General features: G+C 39.4%; 3 protein-coding genes across 3 annotated transcripts; all 3 read left to right on the top strand.

Moving 5' to 3' along the window:
* The first annotated feature begins 5,930 nt into the window (after positions 1 to 5,930).
* Positions 5,931 to 8,944, top strand: LOC141622778 (uncharacterized). The gene is made up of 2 exons (XM_074438788.1): positions 5,931 to 6,047; positions 6,564 to 8,944. The coding sequence occupies exon 2, from the start codon at positions 6,587 to 6,589 to the stop codon at positions 7,955 to 7,957; it is 1,371 nt and encodes a 456-aa protein (XP_074294889.1). The 5' UTR covers positions 5,931 to 6,047; positions 6,564 to 6,586; the 3' UTR covers positions 7,958 to 8,944.
* Positions 8,443 to 19,040, top strand: LOC141616841 (uncharacterized). The gene is made up of 18 exons (XM_074434002.1): positions 8,443 to 8,607; positions 8,937 to 8,990; positions 9,467 to 9,513; positions 10,063 to 10,120; positions 10,721 to 10,769; positions 10,872 to 11,006; positions 11,094 to 11,351; positions 11,431 to 11,479; positions 11,595 to 11,607; positions 11,718 to 11,808; positions 12,522 to 12,713; positions 14,131 to 14,971; positions 15,094 to 15,184; positions 15,964 to 16,134; positions 16,254 to 16,391; positions 16,547 to 16,616; positions 18,250 to 18,414; positions 18,928 to 19,040. The coding sequence occupies exons 1-12, from the start codon at positions 8,443 to 8,445 to the stop codon at positions 14,184 to 14,186; spliced, it is 1,167 nt and encodes a 388-aa protein (XP_074290103.1). The 3' UTR covers positions 14,187 to 14,971; positions 15,094 to 15,184; positions 15,964 to 16,134; positions 16,254 to 16,391; positions 16,547 to 16,616; positions 18,250 to 18,414; positions 18,928 to 19,040.
* On the top strand, positions 18,421 to 23,093 carry LOC141622779 (vacuolar protein sorting-associated protein 24 homolog 1-like). The gene is made up of 5 exons (XM_074438789.1): positions 18,421 to 19,310; positions 21,656 to 21,758; positions 22,043 to 22,164; positions 22,442 to 22,630; positions 22,719 to 23,093. Exons 2-5 carry the CDS (start codon positions 21,737 to 21,739, stop codon positions 22,800 to 22,802), a joined length of 417 nt encoding a protein of 138 aa, XP_074294890.1. The 5' UTR covers positions 18,421 to 19,310; positions 21,656 to 21,736; the 3' UTR covers positions 22,803 to 23,093.
* Positions 23,094 to 23,971: the final 878 nt, after the last annotated feature.

Below are 23,971 nucleotides of genomic sequence, written 5' to 3'. Positions count from 1 at the left end.
AAACACTAAATACCGTTGAGACGCTCAAAAGAAATAAAGACCTCGGCAAGAACTCTTATTAATAATAACAGTTTACAGGCGAAAAGAATGGAGATGACGGCCACCCCCATTGGGATAAACCAAAACACAATCTACCAAAGTGGTACAAAATACAAGGAAAAAAGCAAAAGCTACAATTATGTCATGTGAAGCACCAAAAGATGGCGGGGAGGAAGGGATTAATGCTCGGCCCCCGAACAGCTGAAACAGATCTGCTGTAAACTTGCTCTCATCAAGCAGCACATGATGGTGTGTGAGGAGCTGAAGCAGATCTGCTGTAAACTTGTTCTCATCAAGCAACATATGCCTGATGCTGCTTACCATCAGTAGAGGTAGCCGCATCTTCTTCAATAGGCAACCCAGCAGCTTTCCTAGCAGCCTCAGCCTTGGCCTCAGCGTCATCAGCCGCCCTCATTCTCTCAGCTTCCTCCTTGGCCGCCTTAGCCTTCTCAAAGAAGAGCACTTTCTCCGCGGCCGCCTCTCTCTCCACCTTCGCTCTCACAGCCTCCTTGGCCTTCTCCGCCACGGCTTTCTCCTTAGCCTCGAGCTTATCATCAAGCAGCTCGTCGTATTTGCCCCACGGAAAGGAACCATCAAGAGGGAAAAGCTCCCCGATCACTTCCTAGCAGCTCCTTCCACCCAAATCCCGAATTCAACGCATGATTGGGGAGCATGACGGTTTGGAGCATCTCAATGTCCTCCTCCTTCGCTTGATGATGGCCTCTTTGCCCCGAATCACCTCCGCCCGGGCCTTAAACAGCCCTCGGATTCGTTCCTCTCGCCGGAGATAGAGGTCGCACGCCCGAACAACTTTACACTTCTCCAAAGCAGCTTCGCAGCCTTCAGGCCGCGCAGCCTCGGCCTTGGCTCTCTCGAAGGACCTCCTTTTCGTGTCCTCCCTGAGTTTTCTCTCAGCCAAGAGCGCCTTCTCAGCATCTCCCCTAAGCTTCCGCTCTTTGAGGAGATCCAGCTTCGCCGACGCGGCCACCTGCTTAGTGGCATTACGCTCATAAACAGCTCGAGCCACGGCCTTCTCCTGCTCCATAAGACGAGCACCGGTAACCACGTTCCACCTTGCCAGCTCCCTAATTAGCTTCGTGCCTTCCTCTATAAGTCGGGAGACTAAGCCTTCTGGGATGAAGGGGCGGTGGTAACAATTTGACCACCAGCCTGCGGCTGGGAGAAGGAAGCCTTCTGGGATGAAGGGTTGACGGTGGCGCCTTGATCACCAACCTGCGTAGAGGACCCCTCCACCTGCTGCCCAACGAGAGCAAAAGCCGACTGCGGTTGGTCTGCAAAAATTTAATAAGAACATCAGTATCGACATATCAGAAAGCCTGGCTAAATTTGAGCCACAGGATAGGTAGGTACCATGCTTGGCCTTCTTGGCCGGAGGAGGCACTTCCTTGCCAACGGTAGAGGCCGTCTCCTTCCTCTTTCGGATGAGGGGAGATTCCTCCGCATCAGAGTCCCCCTCATAAGGAATATCAACAACCTCCACCGTCTCCTTTTTAGGTGGGGGGGTGGGAGTTGGACCCGGCGTCGACGCACTCGCCGCCAAAGACTTTGTTCTCCGCGTCCGACGCACCACGCCACTGACAACCTTCGCCTGAGCCTCCTCCACGCTCAAGCCCTTCAGCCGCTGCTCCATAAGATCATTCGGCGACGCCCTACGGTCCTGGGCTAGAGCCTTGGGATGCAAGTTAGCAACGGTTCCATCTTTGTGCAGCCCCATTCTCCGGAGAATATCCTCAGACAAGTCCGTTCCAAAGTGGTCTGCGAAAGAAACAAAGCAAGAGTTAAAAATAAGAGAAACGAATCGAAATTCGAGGAACAAGAGCATTAAGAGCGGCGATGGGCCTCACACCGACCCCACTCACCCCGTGCTAGGGCCGGTATGAGGCCGACATGGCAGAGCGGCTCATCCTGAAGGATGATCTGCGTCGGGGGAATCCATCTTTTCGGCACCCCACTCTTATCCACCTCAAAGAGCCTCATTGCCGCCTCTCATCCTCCTTGAGATGACACCGCCGGCATCCATTTTGAGCTTCTTTCGGAAACCCATCCGTCGTGCTCCGCTCGAGTCTCACACCGCAAGTTAACTCGGTCTTTGGAAAGAGCGGTGGCAGCGGATAGTCATCCCAAGACCTTAACGTACACCCACCGCCTTGCCGATCCTTGCAAGAAGAAAGTTTGTCAACAGAGACATAACCCGGCTCCATTTGCACACTGTGCCATCCGACGCGGCCAGAGAATGGTTTGAGACAGTGAAGCCGGCGGAATAAATTCACCGTCGGGGCCTCTCCCTTGAAGAGACAGAGCCAGACAAAGCCGATTATGGTCCTCATAGCCAACGGGTGCGATTCATAAGCAACAAGCAACGTTCATGGCTCTAATAATGGCCATAACGTACCCATTCGACGGAAACCGAGCCCATACTCCAAATGCCGCATATACACGCCGGTGTGGCCCGGTGGAGGGCAACAAACGGCCTGACCCTCCTCAGGGATAACAATTTTGTATCCCCTACCGAAGAAAAAATGGCCCTCGAAAAATTTGTCGCCTGAACAACTGGCGAGCTTATGAGTCCAAGCACGGTCGAGACGGACCTTACAGGCGTCGCCGTGATCCAGGACGTACTGCCTCCCTTCATTAGGACGAGGCCTTTCCACTTCATCACCAAAATCACCATAGGAATCAGAGTCCTCCCATTCCTCAAGAATTTGAGGATCAACTTCAGGAGAGGGAGACCTAGGGCCCCCCGACGCGGTTTACTAGGTCCAAAGATCAACAAAGACATGTTCGCAACAATTACTAACGAAATAAAAGAAAATTTGTTTGATTACCTTGAAGAAATACACTCGCCGGATCAAAAACTCTGAAGATTAGAGGAAATGAAAACCCTTGAAAGTTTAGAGAGATGAAGATCTTGGAGAAAAATTTGAGAAAATGAATTTGGTGGCCAAAATCACGGAATAACTGCCCTATTTATAGGGAAAAGCCCACAAAGAGGGACCAATCAGGGCACAGCCCATGAAGCGTCAACCAATCAGCGAACAGACACGTGTCAGACATGCAACCACGGAATGTCAATCGTTGCAACAGTTAAATGTCAATCAATGCTACAGTGACCAAGCGTATTCCACACGCCCATTCACATCTCTTCGCCTGTTCGTCTCCCTCAACAAATTCCTAGGTACCTGCTCTCCGCCGGCCACATGATCGACCAAGCCGGAAGCACGCCGGGGCAATCAAAAATAACCTAGACTCTCACCCGGTCTCGGCCAACACACATTCTTTCCCACATCGGATGCCCTTTACGCATCCATGTGGAGGGGGATATGGTACGGCCTAACAAGAACCACGCCGATGCATCGGAAGGAGCCGATGCAAAAAATTTTGCAAAAATACTTGCGTAATATACGCTCAACATACATCGGAGCCCATACCACGGCATAGACTACGCTGGGGGCAAATTGATGGGGCATATTCTGCACCGCTGACCAAGTCAACATATTGAGCAAGGTCAAGGGTATCCACAGCAAAGTCAACGACGTAGACAGTTTAGCCGATGGAGCCCCATCGGCCTGTCACCTGGGTCTCGGCCAGACAACCTGCCAGCCGGGGCACATATCCGCGTACTCATATCCAAGACCCTCGGCGAGCCTACCACAGGTCCATCGGCCGAGGGTACAACGGTCTTTCCACCTGATAGCCACTTGGCCACTTGGCCACTACGTGACAAAAGGTGAATGCCTATAAATACTCCTCAACCTTCATTGAGGAAAGGATCCACAAATTGACCTAATAACCACTATTCATCTGGTAATATCTTCCTTATCTCTCCACAATATACTCTTAGCCAAGTTACAACGACTTCTCTCTAAGTTTACTGACTTGAGCGTCGGAGTGAGTACGCTCGGCCAAAGCCGAGCCCTCAGTTTGTTCATCGTTTCAGGAGATCGCAAGGAGGATTCAAGCAAGGACATCATTCTACGAGCTACGAGTGGTAACAAACATCTGCTCTGGAATTACACCCGGAACAAATACATATAATACTACTTCATATGAAATATCTTGAAATTATTAACTTATAGTTAATGCGTATTTTTTTATTGTAGTTTTTTTAGTTAGTTAAGTTTAAAGCTAATGGAATATAGATGGATTTTTAAAGGAAATAAGTGAATTAAATTAACACAATATAATAATAAATTGATAATCCATGTCATATTAGTTTGCCAAGTCACATTGTTATTGTGTACGTGATTTTTTTCATCCCATGTGGCATTGTTTACGTGACATTTTAGACTAGTCTTTTAATAATATTTTATAGATGTTCTAAAAAACAGACTCATACAATTTACACGGATTTAAAACTAGTCTTCCAACAATATCAACTCCCATATGCATCAACTGTCAACTTTTCACTATACCATTCTTCAACAAACTACCTTTATCAAGTTTTTGGACATCATCAATGTCTTCCTCAATACAATTTTCCACAAAAACAAAACCATTTTCTGTAATAAAGCGTCTTGCTTCTGACGAACACTATCCATCACAAGGTGAAGACGGATAGTGCCCTTCTCATAATAAGACAAGTGAGATGGCAAATGAAGGGAAATGGAGTACCCCATGGATAGTGCCACTTGCATATTGTGAGAGGGGCACTATCCGTCTTCAGCTTGTGAGGGATAGTACCCGTCTTCAATGAGAATAGTGTAGATCCCATGCTAAAGCACGAAATTTTTGAGATATAATATGACATAGAGTAAAATACTTTGGTAGAATATATTTTTGTACAAATATTCACAAATAAGAATGAGCAAAAATGTTAAGCCTAATACCAGATAACTACCAAACATGTTAAGGCCCAATTTATAGTTGAAAAAATTTGAGCGGGAAAATTTATAGATTCACTTATTCTTTTAGTAAATAATAAAGGATTTGTGTTTCTGTAATATATGTGACGTTAATGTGCTGGTACTATTTGATTAACATGAGATATTTTCCCTAAAGTTTTTGTCTATTTGGGTTATCACTCCGTCTCAATCATTTGTTTACGGATTATATTTTTTTTGGTGCCGGAATCTCCCCTACTACTAAGAGAATAAAATTCTCTTAGTATTTTCCCGCCAAGTGCTCTCTACTTTAATGGGTCTGCTTTATGGATTGAAAACACCACAATCACATTCTATGTTGAGCCCATTATTTAAAAATAATCTTTGACTTTTCTAATTAACAATCATATATGGAAACAAATTGATTTTCCATTGATTGCCAGATCTATTACTAACCTTCTAACGTGTAACCAAAAAAATTCTGACATTGATAATTAACAATCATATATGGAAACAAATGAATTTCCCTTTGATTTGGCAGATCTCATTACTAACAATTCTAACGTTAATAGGTTTTTTTAATTATAATTTACATCTAACTTAATTTCATAAATTAGTTTCCCTTAATGATTTAACATTATAGTACTGTATTATTATTAATAGTTTGAACAGGACTAACTTAGTTTCAACTATACTTTTACAGTAATAAACTTTATTTTTTCCTCCTTGCTAATATTATATCTACTATATTATAACATTAACTTAAAAGTATCATATATTTTATGCCAAAAACAATTTTATTGAATTCTCCTCTTTATAAACCTAATCTTAAAAATGTCGTGCTGTAGCACGGGTCCTATACTAGTTTTAATTAAAGGTAATCAAACGAACGATATAAAAGAAGTATGTTGCTAATCTTGTTTTACCCCCTAATTTTTTTTTTCATATAAAGATTGAATCTTTATTTTTCCATTCGTCTCAGTTATTTGTTTACGGTTTATATATTTGTGAGAGGTAAACAAATAATCGACATAAATGAGTAAATCTTAAACCTAAGTCTAGTACGAACGTGTGATTTCACTTCATTAGCCGACAAACTCAGCCGACAAACTCACTTCATTTCACTCCTGCAAATCGATCGCCATTTCTTTCGAAGATTGCATTCTGGTAATTTCACTTCTGCAAATCGCTTCTACTTTTCTGGTATTCATTTCTTCGTCTCTTTCTCCCTTTCCTGGAAATATAAAATGTCTTCCCCTTTCTCTAATTTAGGGTTTCCATTTCAATCTCATTTCCAATTTAATTGTCTAATGTTTCTGGTTTTTGTTAGACAACATTGTCAAATTGGGTTTACTAATATCCAATTTCCCATAAATCTATTCCACCAAATGATGCTTCTTGTGCCCCGACCTTCGATTAACCATTTTAATGGGCTATTGGCGGCAATGCTCAAACTCAAACCACTACATCATCACTCTACAGTCATTTCTCTCTATTCACATCTCGACTTATCCGGTACCCGACCTGATTTGTGTTCCATTTGCATCCTCGCTAATTGTTACTGCCACTTAGACCGTGTTGATTTCGGGTTTTCTCTCCTTGCTAAGTCCCTTAAGCTTGGGTATCCCTTTGAGTCTAGTTCAGTTTTGTTTAACACATTGATTCGAGGAATGCTCAATCTAGGTCGTAAGGCGGAGGCCAAGGAAATGTTACTTGGGATGATTGAGAGCAACATTGCACCCAATATTTTTACTTATAACATGTTGATTCGCATGCAATGTAAGGACACATCGATGGAAGAAGCACACGCCCTTATACATATAATGACTGAACAAGGTGTGGCTCCTGATTTATTTACTTATAATGCTTTATTGGAAGGGTATTGCTTGTGCGGCCAAATGGACAAGGCAAGAGAGGTTTTTGATTTAATGGTACAAACTCATTGCCACCCTGACGCAGTGACTTATAGTATTCTGATCAATGGATATGTTAAACTGAAAAGCATTGACAAAGCCCTTGACGCATTGCAAGAAATGATTCAGCATGGGATTGCCCCTACTGTCATGGTCTATAACAATCTGATAGATGGATTGTGTAAATCTAATAGGATCCCAATGGCACGTCACTTGTTCAACGACATGCAAACTTATGGAATAAAACCAGATGTTTGCACTTATGGTTCCTTGTTAGACGGGCTATGTAAAAGTGCACAGCTTGATGAAGTGAAGGCATTGCTCAAGGAGATGGAGTCTAATGGAGTTGCTCCTAATATTTTCATCTACAATATCCTAATTCATAGCTTGTGTGAGGCTGGACAGGTTAAAGATGCTGAAAATCTAGTCTCCCTTCTCCTATCAAGGGGTATGGTACCCAATCATGTAACTTATAATACAATGATTAAGGGGTATTGCAAAATAGGTCTTATGAATACAGCTATTGAGCTGCTTAACAAAATGAAGCAAGGTGGATGCTCTCCGAACGTCGTGGCCTATAACACACTCATAGATAGATTGTGTAAATCTAATAGGATCCCAATGGCACTTCGGCTGTTCAATGACATGCAAATCTATGGAGTAAAGTCAGATGTTTGCACTTATGGTTCCTTATTAAACGGGTTGTGTAAAAATGCAGAGCTTGATAAAGCAAAGGCATTGCTCAAGCAGATGGACTCTAATGGAGTTGCTCCCAATATATTCATCTACAATATTCTAATTCACAGCTTGTGTGAGCATGGCCAATTTAAGGATGCTGAAAACCTAGTGTCTGATCTCTTGTCAAAGGGTTTGGTACCCGATCATGTAACTTATACTACAATGATTATGGGGTATTGCAAAAGAGGTCTTATGAATACAACTATTAAGCTCTTTAACAAAATGAAGCAAGCTGGATGCCCTACTAATGATGTTACCTATAATACAATTATGCGAGGATTCATTTTCAACGACGATTTGCGAAATGCATTATGTTTCCGTGATATAATGGTTAACGAGGGATTTGAGGCTGATGCTAGCACTCTTTTTTTGTTCCATAACCATTTATCGCATGATAAACCAAAGAGTTTCTCCAGAAGATGCTAAATTGTCGACTTGAAGATTCATGATTTGGTCAACTATGAGTTGGCTATACAGGCAATGTAAGAATGCACAACTTGACGAGGCATTGGCATTTCTCAAGGAGATGGAGTCTAAATGTAGTTGCTCCTAATATTGTCATCTACAATTTCCTACTCCCTCCTGTTCGCTCGGTTCTTTACATATTCCTTTTCGGCATGTTCAACAGGTTGTTTATGTTTCCATTTTAGGAAACACAACCGCAATTACCAACCTACCCTTATTTCACTACCCTTTATCAACCATTACTCTAAGTCACCTCCCACACTCTTTTAATCCAACCACCTTATCCTAACCCAACTTCCACCACCTCCCACCACCACCCTAAGCCAACCTCCACCATCACCCACCACCCTCACCCAACCACCACCAATCAAACTATAACCACCCACCAAACCACCAGACTGCCCCTTCCCCTCCCTCACCACCTAATTATCTCCTCTGCCCTCTAAATGAACCCTCCACCCATAGAAAACTCATCCCTTACCCTTGGAAACCCTGGAAACTCTGCCGATAGTGTCACTTACAATACCATTATCCAAGGTTTCATTGTCAATGAGGACTTTCAAAATGCATTATGTTACCGTGATATAATGGTTAATGAGGGCTTTGAAGCTGTTAATTGCACTCCTTTGTTGTTCCTTAAAACATTTATCGCATGATAACCTGAAGTTTCTAAATTGATGACTTGATGATCATTTCTGCTTGGAATTCGGTTTTAGGATATTTGAAAGCTGTCCTCTTATGTAACTCTTCAAAATACTGTCATTGTGTGCTTTAGTGCATCATGCATACTTTTTTAGGTCTTATGATGGAATTCCTTCTGTTCTCTTAATACGTTCCACTGATATTTTGCGCTGGTCTTCTTGTAAATATGGTTAGGCGTGAGTGTGTGACTGATACCTTGTTCCCCTGTGTTAGATACTTTTATTTTATTTGATTGAAGCTAGACAAGATTGTTTTTACTTCTTTGCTAGCTGACTGTGCTTGTCAGTGTCCTGTCAGTGAATGTATGCTATGATTCGGCCTTTAACTATTTGAATCGTTTTCTTTGATATTACGTACTACACTACTACTACTACTACTACTACTACTACTACTTGTCCAACTGGTCTTCAAATCATTCTTGAGTTCAGTTGGGACTTTGAGTATGGCTGTGTTTCTAACTTTTGCACAAGGCTGTGTCCGGGAATTCCCAATCATTCGGGGCTTTTAACTGGAGAGGGGAGCCACTACTCTAACCTTACTCTTCGACCACGGGAATTTTTTTACTGGCGCTCTATTTTCTTAAATTAATGGGTGTTGTGAATCGTGGTGGAAGGTAATATGGATGAAAAAAAAGGTCCGTGCAGCTAGCTTTGACACGTGGTGAAGAAAGAGGATGAAGCAGTCTACTACGATCAGTGTTTTTGCTGAGCTATGTCAAATAGGAGATCAAGAAAGTAAAAGAAGAGGGAGCTGGTGTAAATAGATTAGACCGTAAGATCAACCTCTGAGGCAGATTGTTCCGCAATTGTCAACAGGTAATTAGTAATCCTCTTTCCCCGCCATTAAATTATGTATTTATTTTTGGTTTGTTCAACCTGTAGTTTATCACTACTTTATCTTTCCTTTTGGTTAGAGTGGGAGCAAAATTTATCTTACGGGAGTTGGAAGGGGAGCGCCATTATTTTATTTTGACAGCTTGTAGCTTGGAGAAATCCGGGTTTCTGAAGTTGATCTTTTAATCTAGGGGTATGGTACCAAATTTTAAGTATATAATATAATAATAGAATCTACACCCTTTAAAAAGAATGTAAGGCCTTCTACTATTCCTTAGGAATAGTGCCTTTGTGTTGATTTTCAACCCTTGATTTTGCCTCTTCAATCCCGGCCCTCCATTCATCCATTCAGTCTACCCTCAAACCCTCATCCTCTCCACCCACATACAAACCGGCGCCAATTCTCACACATTCCGCCTTCTCAGTCCTCTCTTCATAATTTCTATACATCATTCTCCTTTTCTGCCTCTCTCCTTTCTTCATTTTTGTTTATTTGCTCTATCAATTATTTCTTCAGCTTTCGTCTTTCAGTTATGCCCTGCCGAATTTCAATCAAATCTGCCGTGTCCATCGATTTTGCATTTCTGAGGTATGATCAACCTGGTTTTGTTCAATTTAAAGTGGTTCTATTCAGTTTTAGGGTTTTTATTTGAGTGTTACCTGTTCATTTGGCTTAATTACTACTGATTAATTTGGCGGGTTTTGTTTGGTTTGTTATTTCCATTGACGTCTTTCTTCTTTTCATTGTTAATTATTTTCATCTTTGTTTTCTGGTCTCTTTTGATTGGTGTTTTGATCTTCGTATTCTGAGTTTTTACTCATGTACCTTGATTATCGCTGTCAATCATGTTGGCAATCTTATTCATTTCATTATTTTCGATTTACGAACAACTACACCATTTAGGCATTCAAATTCCTTTCAGTTTGCTAAGTTGTGTTCAGATTTAGTCTACGGCTTCCATTCCTGAATGATCCATTAGTTTTATTTTTTTGGCAGGCTGGTGTTTTTTTGTTTGTTGTTGCTGACAGTGCGACATGCTACTGAGGCGTGTCGACTTCGGGGATGTGCCATGGCTTTATTTTCAGGAACACGCTTATTATATGGGTGCTTTGCGCCGTACTTTATAATTACTTTTCCTTTTTTAACGGCTGCTGTTTTTTTTTGGGGTTGTCGCTGACGGTGTGGCAGCTGCTGAGGCCTGCCGTCGTCTGGGATGTGGCCTCAACTCTATTTTCAGGTATACACTTATTATATGGGTATTTTGGGTAGTACTTTATTTTGGGTTTTCATGTTTTTTGGACCCTTGCAATCAGGGTTTTATGATCTGTCATTGTTGTAGATGGTGAAAGTTGTTACTTGGAGATTCGTGGTGCGTTGTGTGGTTCTGGCTTGGCTCAGGTTACAGCCTCCCACATCAGATACATCCATTCATATGCCGGATACCCTGTTGACACTTCACCTTTTGCTGCCTCGGGTCATTACCTGCTTCGTATGGTAGGCTAGATGTTTTTTTGGCCCTTGCAATCAGGTTTGTAACCTGGATCAACTGCCGTTGTTGCAGATGATGAAGGGTGTTACTTGGATATCCGTGGTGCGTTGTTTGGTTCTGTCTTGGCTCTTGGTTCAGGTCCATTCATATGCCGTCTAGCCTGTAGTGCCTTGCGGTTTTTACAACGTTATGACGATACTTCCACTTCTGCTACTTCAGGCCATTACCTACTTTTTATGGTGGGCCAATTATTATCTCAATATGCTTTGTTTGTTGGCACCCCTGGTCAGTGTACCTCAGGTGTGGTTTGCTACCTTTGGGTCTCCCAAGGTATGTATTGTAATTATGATTGCCCCTAGCAGCTTGCTCCGTCTGTTATCTTTAGTATTATTGACACTTCTTACTTCAGGTGTTGATAACATGCCGACGTTTGCAGTGCAGAGCAGACCTTGTCTTCAGTAGGTTTCATGTTGACGATCTTATTCATTTCATTATTTTAGATTTATGAACACCACCATTTAGGCATTCAAGTTCTCTTGAGTTTACTAAGTTGTGTGCAGTTCTTGTGTATAGGTTCCCGCGTCAGGTGCTTCCACTCGTGATTCATCCATTACTGTTCTTTCCTATGCCTCCTGGCCTGTTGTGCCCTGCGGTTTTTACAACTTTATGTCGATACTTCCTCTTCTGCTGCTTCAGGTCATTACCTACTTCACATGGTGGGACAATGTCACACCCAAATACAGCATTATTAGCTTAATATGCTTTGTTTGTTGGCACCCCTGGTTCAGTAAGTATTTTTCTTTTCAGTTGAGTAAGTATTCGAGTACTTTACCATTGACATTTTTTTGCGTTTATTTTTCCCTCTTTCTTCACTGCCTTTCATGCGTGGTTATTGGTTCATATTTCTGGGTTCATGTTCATTTTGGTGCTTATCAATTATCATTGCTTTTTATCTGGGTAGTTGTGTATTATATATTTATATGGAAAGATCTTTTAGGTTATGTGATCATTTAGTTGGATTTTTCTTTCGGGCAATTGTCGATCAAATTTGCGGATTATTGTAAGTGGAATCACGGTAAAGGCAAAAAAAAAAGAGATTTAGAAATTATGATAATGGTGCTGACTGAAATAGGTCTTTGCTTAATTTTTTGGGGTTACAGTTGATTGCTTCTTTAGTGTTTGTTTGAGGTTTTTCTTTTCAGGGTTGAGTTGGGGTTTTATGGAATTTTGTGTTCAATTGAAGTGTGTTATATCTCAAGTCTGGTTATGGATTTAGGTTGCGAAACAAGAACTGCTAAAATTAGCAGATTTTTGATGAGTTTTAACCTAATTTAAATGTGGGGGGTCTTAGTTTTGATGGTTGTTTAGAGACGGATTTGTTAACACTTCTGAAGGAATTTGTGAGTCCATATACATAGGTATCATTTGCCTTTTTTATATCCTTGTTTCTCTCCGTACCAAAGTTTCTGACTTTATACATGGAACTATTGTAACTGACAGAGATTAGAATGAAGAATGAACAGGAGAAATATGGTGACCGTCTGATGTTTTTCGTCTTACTCATTTTGCTTATTTATTTTCATCATCGTTTGCCTTTTCCGGTTGAATCCTTATATGTGGAGTTTTTAATACAGTTACAATTGTTGAGGACGAAGAACATCGGGCTCAAGTTCAGCCTTCAATGTAGGTTAGGTATTTATCTCTTTGATTTTTGAGGTGTAGTGCTGGTATATTAGTTCACCCACAAAGCTAGCTGCACTTTGATCGGTTCATTGATGGTGGTTGTTGTGAAACTCAGAGATCTTTATTACGAAGATGAAGGAAGCCATTAAAGTTATATTGTAAGTTTGCAGGATGATTAAGGAATTGTTAGAGAGAGAAAGCTAAATATAGGATGATTTTATTATGTGTAAGTTAAGAACGATATGTACATCAATACATCTATCTATTTATACTCCTACAATATGTACAGAGAAGAAGGAAAACATCTAGAAAGTTCTCTAACTAACTAACAAACTCAACCACCAGTGTATTATGTAACAACCTAGTGATGACTAATGGCTGAGCTGTCATTCTTATCATCCAGGCTGTATTGCCTCAGTTTCACAGTTGTAGTAGGCAGGTGTTCTATGCTCGTTGGTGGCAATCGTTGTTGGCCGTAGTTCAGGGTGGTTGTGGCGTCATTGGTGACGGTAGTGGATGTCACCTTTACATTGAAGGCGGGCTCTACTACGTTCTATACAAATGCCTTTACAGGGCTATGTTTGGCCCGTTTTCCTTACTGCTGCTGTTGGGGTTCTTTGACTTATAAAACCTCTGACATGCCTTATTTGCAAGCTTATCTGTCCCCGTGTCTGCATCACATGCAGCCAGAGCAGTGGCACAGACTTTTATTACGTGCAGTTCCTTTTTCCATTCCTACCTTAGACTCTCATTCATTCCCCCTGCTTTTCTCTCCAACATTCATTTTCACTTTACCAAGTCCTCATTTCTATTCCCCAATTTCAAACCTAAAACACTATCTCAGTTCCTCTTTCTTCCTCATTTATAATTGGCACTTTGATCTTAATTGCAGTGCTCCTCTATTTCATGGTAAGAGAAGAATATTCAGTCTTTTTTTGTTATTTTTAGTTTGTTGAGCATTCGAGCTTTTCACAACTAACAAGATACCTGTGACTCTGTGAGGGTGTGAGTAGTCCAAGTACTACTGCGATGTGGCTCAAGTGAGAGTTTCATACTTTAGTGGACAAACCTCAAGAGGAGGCAGTATGATAAAAGAGTGTTCAGTTGAAGTTGTTCACGGATGTTTTGCTTGCGCAAATATAGTTCTATTAATTTGACACATGACAGTTAAGCTGTTTTGCTCTCTTCTGTCATCCATTTGTTTACATATTCCGTAACAGTCCTTTGTTTATGTTTCCCATTTAGGCAATTAATTTTTTTTTTTTTGCGTTAGAAAGACGGCTTCACAATCATCTTTTCTTGAGCTGTACCCAAGTGACTGGTGGACCGTCGTGTCATCCGACCAAAAGCATATGTAAATACTTTGAGAATTATGTAAAGAACTCAGGGTTGATAGTATTTTAAACTAATCCTTATATACATGCAGGTCAGGGACTTTCATATAGCCAAGAAGAGGCAGATGTGGGACAAACTTTTTGCTAGTAGCTAACGTATTCTGCTTTTGTCCATCTATCTTATTTAAACCCGTCTTAAGCAAGAATGTGTGCTCTTACTTATTTACACCGTGTTAATTCTTCTTCTTTTTATTTTATTCTTTTATAATTATAATTATATAGTCTTAGATTAATTAAATTGGGTATCTTGATGTGTTTAGTTATTAGAGTTTGATTGTGATTAATTGGGTTGTTTTTGATTTTGTTAGTAATTAGGTGATTATAGTTTGAGGGTTTGTGCTAATTTGGCGGGTCTCTTGCTGTTTAAATAATTAATGGTATCAAAATTTCTAATTTCAGCTGCTGGGTTTGTGATTTTAGCTGGGTTTTTGCATCTGCTAGTTTGAGATTAGTTTAATTGCTTGATGAGATTGGATTTACGGAATCGGAGACGTTGAGTTAGTCAATTAATGGTTTGTATTCCTTTGAATTCGTAGTTTGGCGGAAAATGTTGCTAGTTGAACTGTTGCTGGTCAATTAATGGTTTACATATTCCGTAACAGTCCTTTGTTTACGTTTCATGTTTAGGCAATTTTTTTGTGTTGGAAAGACTGCTTTACAATCCCTTCTCATCTATCTTTACAAAGGGATTTTATTTACATTTTTCAGTTGAATTTTAAGTGTAAGAACTTGTCCACCTTACTGTTTTGCTCATGTGAAATATGTCGAAGGATGTTCGTTTATGCTTGGAAGGGGTTTGACATCTGTTTTATGGGGGATGGTTGCCGATTGATATGGCCGAAAGCCTGTTATTATCTCCAGCACAGCATCTGTGTTAGTATTCTGCAGTTTCTTTTCTGAATTCTGTGTATATATTTCTGAAAGTTATCATTGTTTTTTTGCTCAACTATACGAAGTAATTTCTCTTATCTGTTATTGTAATTTTCTAATTTCAGGGTTTACATTTTATGGTCCAAGTACAAACTTTTGGATGGCAATGACAAGTTTTTTTTTGGAAGTTTCAATGGATTATTCGGGCCTGTCAAGGTATATAGGCAATCATTATATTATTATAAGACCTTTATACTGCTGACGTGGCAGCGAGAAAACTCAATTTAGAGCTCTCTCATTAAATGGTAAAATGGTTCACAAACTCATAGTTTACTTTTTCAATAGAAAATAGGGGGTAAAATAGTCCATTATAATTCCATCACCCTAAACTGAGTTACAGTTCAATAACCATTTTCCAACAACTGGCTCGCACTTTCTACCTAGAGATTCTCAACAGGTCACCATTACTATCGAGGCAAAACAATTCATCGGAAAACAAAACTCCATTAAACAAGCAACAATCTCTAATGTTATACTCCCTCCGACCTAGACCAAAGGTAACATAGGGCAAAATGGAAAAAGTAAGGGTAAGAGGGAAAAAAATAGGTGGGCCATGTAATTGTGGGTTGGTGGGTGGCCATGTATTGACATTTTGTGTAAATATCAAATGGGTATAAGGACAATTTGGTAATGTTGTGGGCCAAATAAGGAATGTTACCTTTAGTTTGTATCGTCCGTTTATAGTAAGTGTTACCTTTGGTTTGGGTCGGAGGGAGTATACTCCATCTTGATATCCAATTCATTTAAATATGGAGTAGTAGTTTGCCCATTGAATTAAATGAATAGAATAAAACAACAAACTATCCACCATTCCTGGACCATGGTTTGTAGCTTGAAGATGTAGCAGTGGTGGTTCAGGGCTCGAAAACGATATAAACATCTCCACTTTTTTCTATCATCGATCATCATTCATTAGCACCAATATGAATTGCCAGGAGAGAATAGGAGGGAATATACGATTCGACGGATGACGGTGGTAGTGGCAACGAAAACAGCGTTTTAGGTGAAACTGGAAGATAAAAATGCTAGAAGCACAGACTGAAACAGTGTTGTTGGGACTTTAGACCTCAGCATTCACATTCTTTACTGGGAGAAACATATCCTAGGTATGTGTTTCAGGTCCCTACAAAGAACATTTTACATAAATTTGAAGTTATGAACCTTGTATCTACTGTGTGCTAAACTTTTATCACATATCATAAACTGAAGAGTTTTTTCCCTGTAGGATAATGTTCAGCCGTCAGTTGTTTCAGAAATGGTTAGTAGTCGCATCACAGGGAGTCCTTTAGGGTTCATGGGCACATGACAGAACTATTGCAGTGGAGGATTGTGCCTTTTCCATGTGTCGTGTTCTAATTCTCAGGTATGTAAAAAATGCAAGATGGTGACCCTGGGACACTTACCATGCAGTTTTTTTCTTATATGTTATATCGTTTCACCGAAGAGTAGAAAAATCAGAGTAGAAAGATCAGAGCCATGGCCAGACATGTAATCTCTAAATACCTTTGTACATTGCAGTTTGACGTACTGGATGAGACTCTATTCATTGCGTTAGGCTATAATTTGTGATGTTGGCCTTCTGTGCTTGGTATGTCCCAAAAATGCTAGCAACCTTAGTATTCTGCTCTCCAAACATGCAACTGAGTTATTCAAGTGACTGCCTCATCACATGATGACGTGCATTGCGTTAAATTGGCGTATAGTTAGGTAGCTTTGGTACTTCTGTTACTGCAAAGGCTTTGCTAAAGCTTTTCTATTTGCATTGTGAAATTATGTTGCTAAGGTGACCATGAATTCTGCCCGTTGTGGGGAAAGGTTCAATTCATAGGCCCACGCTTTGGTCTGCCAGAGAGCGGTCGGATTCTTGCTTATTCTTTCGTCGAAGTGGCATGTTGATCTTGCCCACACTAATGTTTAGGCATGGAATCAGGTTTTTGACTATCTTATAGTGGGTCTCGAGGTTGGTTAGCTGTAAAGTGCTTGATTAGGGGTTCCGCCACTAATGATAATACTAAGAATAATATCACCCTGACTGGTATTGACAATTCAGAATGTTAAACTAAGTAATTTGTTTTGTTTGTCCTTAATTCTGATTGAATGTTGTTCACTGAATTGCTGCCTTTGGTTAACACAATAAATCAATTATTTGTGTAACGCGGTTTTACATTAGCCAAGTTTATTGTAAAACCGTCTGCTGTTTTACGTAAATACCCTTATAAAAGCACTTGCAGAATCGTAGTTACCAAGTTTTTTTGTGTATACCTATTTTGGTAAATAAAAGGCGGTTTTACATTACGTGACTGTAAAATGGCATTATAGGAGACCTTTATGAATTATGATTATAGATATTAATTGGATGGTAAACATTAGCATTTTGCGGGAAATATTTTGCAAGACGTGTACTTGTTGAATTAGAAAATAATTTGGCAAGCTTCGGGTAGATTATGTTTGGGTTGATCGATATATGCGGACTTGGAACTGGAAACTAGATACATGTTTGATGGGAATGTATGTTAGTTTATTATTGCGCGCATAGCTGAGAATTTTTCAGTGTGTTTTGGAGATTGATGCCTAGGAAGTTGTTGTAATGAGCCTCAAGTTTGTAATAGTTCTGAAAATGGATAAAAGGTTATACAACCGGAATTGGATTTGGGTTTACTGTATTAGCAGAGGAACTAACTTTGGTTGTTAGAGTTTATTGAATTAAGCAAATACTACACATTATTTTTGGTAATGATAAGAATTCTTACACTTCCTCCGTCCCAATCATTTTTCATATGTGATTAAAATACCCTCAGAAAGAATAAAAAAACGTAAATATATGACCGAGAGTCCAAGACATCGGAAGTATTTATTTTGGCCTAGCATTTGAAACACGATCGATCATGGCAATATATCTTAGCTTGAGACTTCATATCATTATCAGAATTAGTGCATCAAGGAGGCCAATGCTGCCTCAAAATGTAGTCTACACCCCAGATAACTTTAGAAATTTCTTTGATTGGGTCGAGATGCTGTGTTGCAAGTTGCAACCAAGTTGTAATACCATAGGGTTGATGGTACTTTCATATAGGCTTGATGGAAACAGCGACGCTGAATATCTTAGTAAGGAGTAAAAGATATAATGTCGCTAATTTAGGTATCTAGCCAATTAGGGAAAAAAGTATAACCTTCTCAAGCTCAAGTCCTTTTTAAGTCTATATCTGTACTTCTGTTGACAGCCATGGGAAGTATATTGAAAGAAAATTGGCGCCATGACATTCAATTGTATATGAGGAAGCAAACAATTGTTGGTGCTGAGAAGTACAAATTGCCCAGCCGGGTTTCCATTGATTTACATGGGCATCTGAAACCAGTCAATGCTGTGCAGGGGTCAACAAATCACGGTTAGTTGATTATTATTCCGGCAATAGCTCATGTTTATCTTTTGTCTTTACAGTGTGACATTGTGTAGTAGTTAACTAGTTATGGAACTTTCGTAATAAATAGTATTGATTTGTAGTGCTCTGTTCAAACCATTTATCCCTATCCTTTCCCCGTGTTTCACTTCTATTCCTCAAATAGAAGTTCTAGCTCTTTTAGACTTTTATTGTTTAGCTTGCTTCCTTATCGAGTAGTCAAGATAGTAAGGCAATTTGTAAAGAAGCTAATTTCTATGAGATTGGGTGACTGACTACATGAGCCTTATGTACCCTGGGACTTAAATCCATGGAGTTTTTGGTCATCAAGCCAATCTATTTTTGTAAATGATTGTAATTATAGAGTATGTTATATGTTGCCCATTGACGTTGCTTCACTTGATCTTCTTCAAAAATAAAATAGTAGAGTTTGCGAGGGTCATTTGAATTCATAGTTAACTTATTGGGGACTTGGGTATTTGCTGTGTGTTTTTGTTGCAGGCTGTAAATGGTAATGGCCGATTTATTTCAAGTCCTTTGCCCATTTCTGTATAAAAAGTTTGCCCATTTAGATTTACTTCATCTTTTCAGTTACCATTGCCGTAATAAATTCTAGATACTAAGCTTTATTGCCTGGGACATTTTTAACATTTATGGTCTGACCCCGAGGCCTATATATGACGACGTCCTAAAGAAAGCAGAGGCCATGGGGAAGCCAGGACTTGTTGAAATTTATCCAAGAGAGGACTCATTCATATTCACTGTTGAGGCAATTGAAATTCTGAAGCAAAAGCTAGACGCAGTTCGCTTGGCTGAAGATGCAGTAGATGCCGATGATTTTGGAGAGTTAGGCGCTCATATGAGATGAGGCTGATTATCAACTGGTAAAACACTTTCTTAAACTGTTACCTCCAATTAGCAATCCTTAACATGTTTAATTCCTGCTGGATGTTCTTTGGTAAATTGCGATGCTGATCGTAGTTTCTTAGAAGTAGCATTCTCCTTCGTTTCCCCTAACTGTCACTTGGCATTGACCACTGTTTTTTAACTGTTTTTTAACTGCATCCTGTAAGTCTTCTTCTGATGTGCATCTTCTGACTTACAGTTAACTTATACTTTGATAACTGATTGTTAACGCATCTACTTGGGTGTTTGAAATGCCGTGTTTTTTTTTTCCGTCAAGGCAACTGGTTTCTAGCCGTATGTTGAGGTGGATGTGCGGACATACAAGGAAAGATCGATTAAGGAATGAGATGATTAGGGAAAAGGTAAAAGTGGCGCCAATAGAGGACAAGATGATGAAAAATCGACTAAGATGGTTTGGCCATGTGAGAAGGTGACCTATGGACGAACCAGTTAGGAGGTTGGAGACTTGGAGAACTGAAAAGGTCCCTAGAGGTAGAGGGAGACCGAGACAGACATGGTAGAGAGTGATAGAGCACGATATGAGATTTCTGGGGTTTGAGGAGAATATGGTGACAGAGAGGGCACAATGGAGGGAAATGATAACAACAACAACAACAACAACATCAGAGCCTTAATCCCAAATTATCCCAAATTGATTTGCGGTCGGCTGACATGAATCATCCTTTCGAACCGGCCATGGGTGAACGCACCCTTCAAAAAGCGAATAATAAAAAAGGGGAAAATGAAAACAAAAAGGGAGAACAAAAATGTAATAGAAAATCAAGGTAAACTTAGGGGTTTTAAAATCGAATTCCGGATTTCTTTTATAAAAACTTGAAAATTTAAGTCGAGAGAAAAGATTAAAACGATTTTTAAAAACCGAAATAGAATTAAAGATCCGGAATGAACCAAGTAAAATCTATAAGAAAGTGGTTGGTAAAAAAGTGTAATAAAGGAGAGAAGAATAAATAATTTAATTTCTTAAAAAAAAAAAAACTCTAAATATGTCAAAAAAAAACATCAAATACTTCAAAAAAACATCAAATACTAAAAATTCAATGCACCAGCCGGGAATCGAACCCGGGTCTGTACTGTGGCAGGGTACTATTCTACCACTAGACCAATGGAGGGAAATGATACATGTGGATTTTTAGTATTTGATGTTTTTTGACATATTTAGTGTTTTTATTTAATTTAAAAAAAAAAAAATTTGTTCTTCTCTCCTTTATTACACTTTTTTTCCAACCACTTTCTTATATATTTTACTTAGTTTACTTTTAAGGCATTCCAGATCCTTAATTCTATTTCGGTTTTCAAAATCGTTTTAATTTTCTCTCGATTTAAATTTTAAGTTTTTATAAAAGAAATCCGGAATTCGTTTTTAAAACCTGTAAGTTTACCTCGACTCTGTATTACATTTTCGCTCTCCCTTTTGTTTTTCATTTTTCCCTTTTCTATTCGCATTTTGAGGTGTGCGTTCACCCATGGACGGTTCTAAAGGAGGATTCATGTCAGCCGACCCTAAATCATTTTGGGATTAAGGCTCTGATGTTGTTGTTGTTGTATATTCTTTTCTTTCATACTTAGGAGTTAGGAGTGCCTGGTCTGATCATTTTATCTCTAAAAGTTTGTTTAGATAGATAAATATCAAATTGCCTTAAATATGGTTTACCCTTTCTTGGCTAGCACAAAATTTTGGGAAATATCCTTAGTAATACTTTTACTTAAGCTGTGACTTGTGATATTGTATTCGATCTTATCTATCCAGCTATCGGCATTTTGTATTTGTTTGGATGATCACTTGATCGGGGTTGAACCTAATAAACCTAGAGCATGTACCTAGATTGCATCGAGTTTATTTAGGTTTGCTTTGGAAGGTCTTATCACTGTAGCCAGCTTTATTGCGTGAGAACCAAAATTTTTTATACCGCGTCTCCGCTTACCTATTTTTTCAAGTGCACAGTTTCATTTTATGTACTAATATTTGAGGATGCTTCAAGTTCTCAAGAAGTGATAATGTGATTAATTACATTTCACGTTTAGAGATTTAGGCTGCCCTTCCAACAATTGCATGGTTTTCACATTTTGCACCCTTTACTAACTACACAAAATCTCATTATAGACGGCACATATACGTCTATAACTAAAGAAGGGCCAAATACAATACCACATTCCTAATAGGACAAGCAACAAGTGGGGTGGTGGGGGCAAAAAATGTCACCACTTTCAAGCTATTTGACCCGTCTTTAGCTATAGACGGATATATCCGTCTATAGCAAGACTAGCTGTACTAACTAGGTTTTTTGGTATTTTATTGTATCAGTCACTTGCCAGAGAAATTGTCAGATCAAGGAAAACTGTCAATCGCCTGTATGAGAATAAAGCTCAACTGAACTCCATATCGATGCACCTTGGAGAAAGTGTTGGTACGTTGATTTTTCCTATTTATTACTCATACATTTTATTAGTTATGTGATTCATTAAAATGACTTCCTTCGGAATACATATGAGAGTTGGTCCCTATGTGCACGTTCATTAAAGCTAAGCAAACTATTTTTACGTCGTATTGCATATCCTGGATTTCATGGTCTTTCAGCTTCTGATGAAGTTGTGCGTCTTTCCTTAAGCTTTCAGCCGTGTGGTATTCCTTGCTATGTTTACGGCCAGCAACATATCTTGGTATACTAATTCATTTTGGGATGTATTACAGCAATTGCTCGTACAGTGGGTCATTTACAAAAGAGTGAAGAGGTGATGAAAATTGTTAATAATCTCATGAAGGCTCCACAAGTAGCTGTCACTATGCAAGAGTTCAGCAAAGAGATGGTCAAGGTATCTTTTCAAACTTAAAACGATTAGGTCGGGAAGTTTAGTCTTTTTGAACTTTTCAAACGCAACGGAAATGTGAGAGCTTTGTTTGGGGATTGATTCATTAATCTTGTGCACTTTTGTCCTCGTAAGAAGTTGTATGTTAGGTTCCTGATGTTGTTCTGGATCAGAGCTTGATGTCTTGTGGGCCTCTGATGTCTGCGTGTACATCATTGGGTTATCCGACTTGCCAATATGTTAAACATAACACAAGTAGTTATTCTTCATTTTAACTTCTTAGGCTGGAGTTATTGAAGAATTTGTTAACGAGGCTCTTGACGATGCATTGGACTCCGAAGACATAGAAGAGGAGACAAAGGAAGAGGTTGAGAAGGTTTTGACGGAACTGGCAACAGAGACTACTGCACAACTTCCGGTTGCTGCAAGAAGAGTGAAGAACAAGGCGCCTGCACAGAGCACTAGTGTAAAGGCAAGTCTATCATCCATTTCTTTCATCTTAAGTTTAATGCTTTTTATTTGTTTAGCTTAGCTGGAGCCTCTCTTTGCATGTCTTGCAGGATGAAGAACCAATTGCCGGGGGTGTAGATGATGAGGAAGAACTGGAAGCAATAAGAGCACGACTTGCTAAAGTGAGATCATAAAATTGCTGTCATGCACATTATCCTGTACTTCTAATCGGCTTTGAATCAATTGCAGAGATTTGGAGGCTGATTTTGTATCGTGTAATCTGAATCATGTAATGCTCTTTAAAATTGGTTGTACTCAAATCGTCTCTACTTGCTAACATAGTGACGCTGACGCATATTGTCTCATGTACTTCAGATTAGCGCTCATTTATTATTGTTGCCGGGTTATGTTGTATATAGTAAATAACCAGAATCTGGATATGATTATATGAACCAAGTTTCGCGTTTTTCGTTGCAAAAATCTCAACTCCTTTTGCTCTTTCTCGACCGACAGTAAAAAATTTATGCAGAAGATCTCGGTTTTTGTTTCACGAGTGTGAAATTCAATTGTAAAAAGTTCCATCTTTTACATTCGGCAGTGTTTGGAAACACAGAATTGATTTCATTTTCATGATTTCAATTGTAGAAATTTAAATGTTTGAATTCAATTCCAAATCCAATTCTAAAATTGCGTTTGGGAAACCCCTAGAATTAGAATTGGAATTGAATTTGGGCGAGATGGATATGGGTCGAGGTCCTTGGATGTTTTATATTTGAAAAAATTAAATGTTGTCTCAGAAAATATTTATGATCGGAAAAAATATCATAAATAAAAATATTTTGATGAAATTTGCGTCACAAAATAAAACGTAAGTGATGGAATTGAAATGACTACCATATGGTAGGTATTTGAGAACCCCAAATTTTAACTAGTTTGAAATTGATAAGGAATTGAGTCAATTCCAATTCCAAATAGGGGTTTCTAAACACTTGAAATATTTCAATTACGGAATTCAATTCTAATTCAAGGTTCACAAATATACCATTAGATAGTTTTATCTCATCTCGAGTTTTGACTGCATATTTGCTCTCATGAACTCAAAATCAAGACGCAACTTATCGTGTGATTGATAGTTAATATAACATTTCAAGAACACAAATTCTCATTTGTGACGGCACGTATCCGTCACTTTGGAGTGACGGATACCATTTACTCTCACAAATGACCCAAATAGAGGAGAGAGGGAAGCACATGTGGGTGCCCCCACCTTGTCCCCCTATTCGTTTTGTGAGTGGCATTACCCGTCACTTGCTCCGACCCGTCTTCAGCAAGACTAACTGTTTCAAGAAATGAGTGCGGAATC

This window comes from Silene latifolia, chromosome X, assembly GCF_048544455.1.
Source record: "Silene latifolia isolate original U9 population chromosome X, ASM4854445v1, whole genome shotgun sequence".
Taxonomy (NCBI): domain Eukaryota; kingdom Viridiplantae; phylum Streptophyta; class Magnoliopsida; order Caryophyllales; family Caryophyllaceae; genus Silene; species Silene latifolia.
The sequence above is the reverse complement of the archived record's forward strand: the minus strand, read 5'-3'. Positions and strand labels throughout refer to the sequence as shown.

Coding starts and splice junctions, on each gene's coding strand:
- LOC141622778 (XM_074438788.1), top strand. CDS start 6,587: ATGTTACTTGGGATGATTGAGAGCAACATTGCACCCAATATTTTTACT.
- LOC141616841 (XM_074434002.1), top strand. CDS start 8,443: ATGAACCCTCCACCCATAGAAAACTCATCCCTTACCCTTGGAAACCCT. Junction 9,514..10,062: donor TGTTCCGCAATTGTCAACAG/GTAATTAGTAAT, acceptor TTCGTCTTTCAG/TTATGCCCTGCCGAATTTCA. Junction 11,007..11,093: donor TTCACCTTTTGCTGCCTCGG/GTCATTACCTGC, acceptor CCGTTGTTGCAG/ATGATGAAGGGTGTTACTTG.
- LOC141622779 (XM_074438789.1), top strand. CDS start 21,737: ATGCACCTTGGAGAAAGTGTTG. Junction 22,165..22,441: donor TCAGCAAAGAGATGGTCAAG/GTATCTTTTCAA, acceptor TTAACTTCTTAG/GCTGGAGTTATTGAAGAATT. Junction 22,631..22,718: donor CACAGAGCACTAGTGTAAAG/GCAAGTCTATCA, acceptor CATGTCTTGCAG/GATGAAGAACCAATTGCCGG.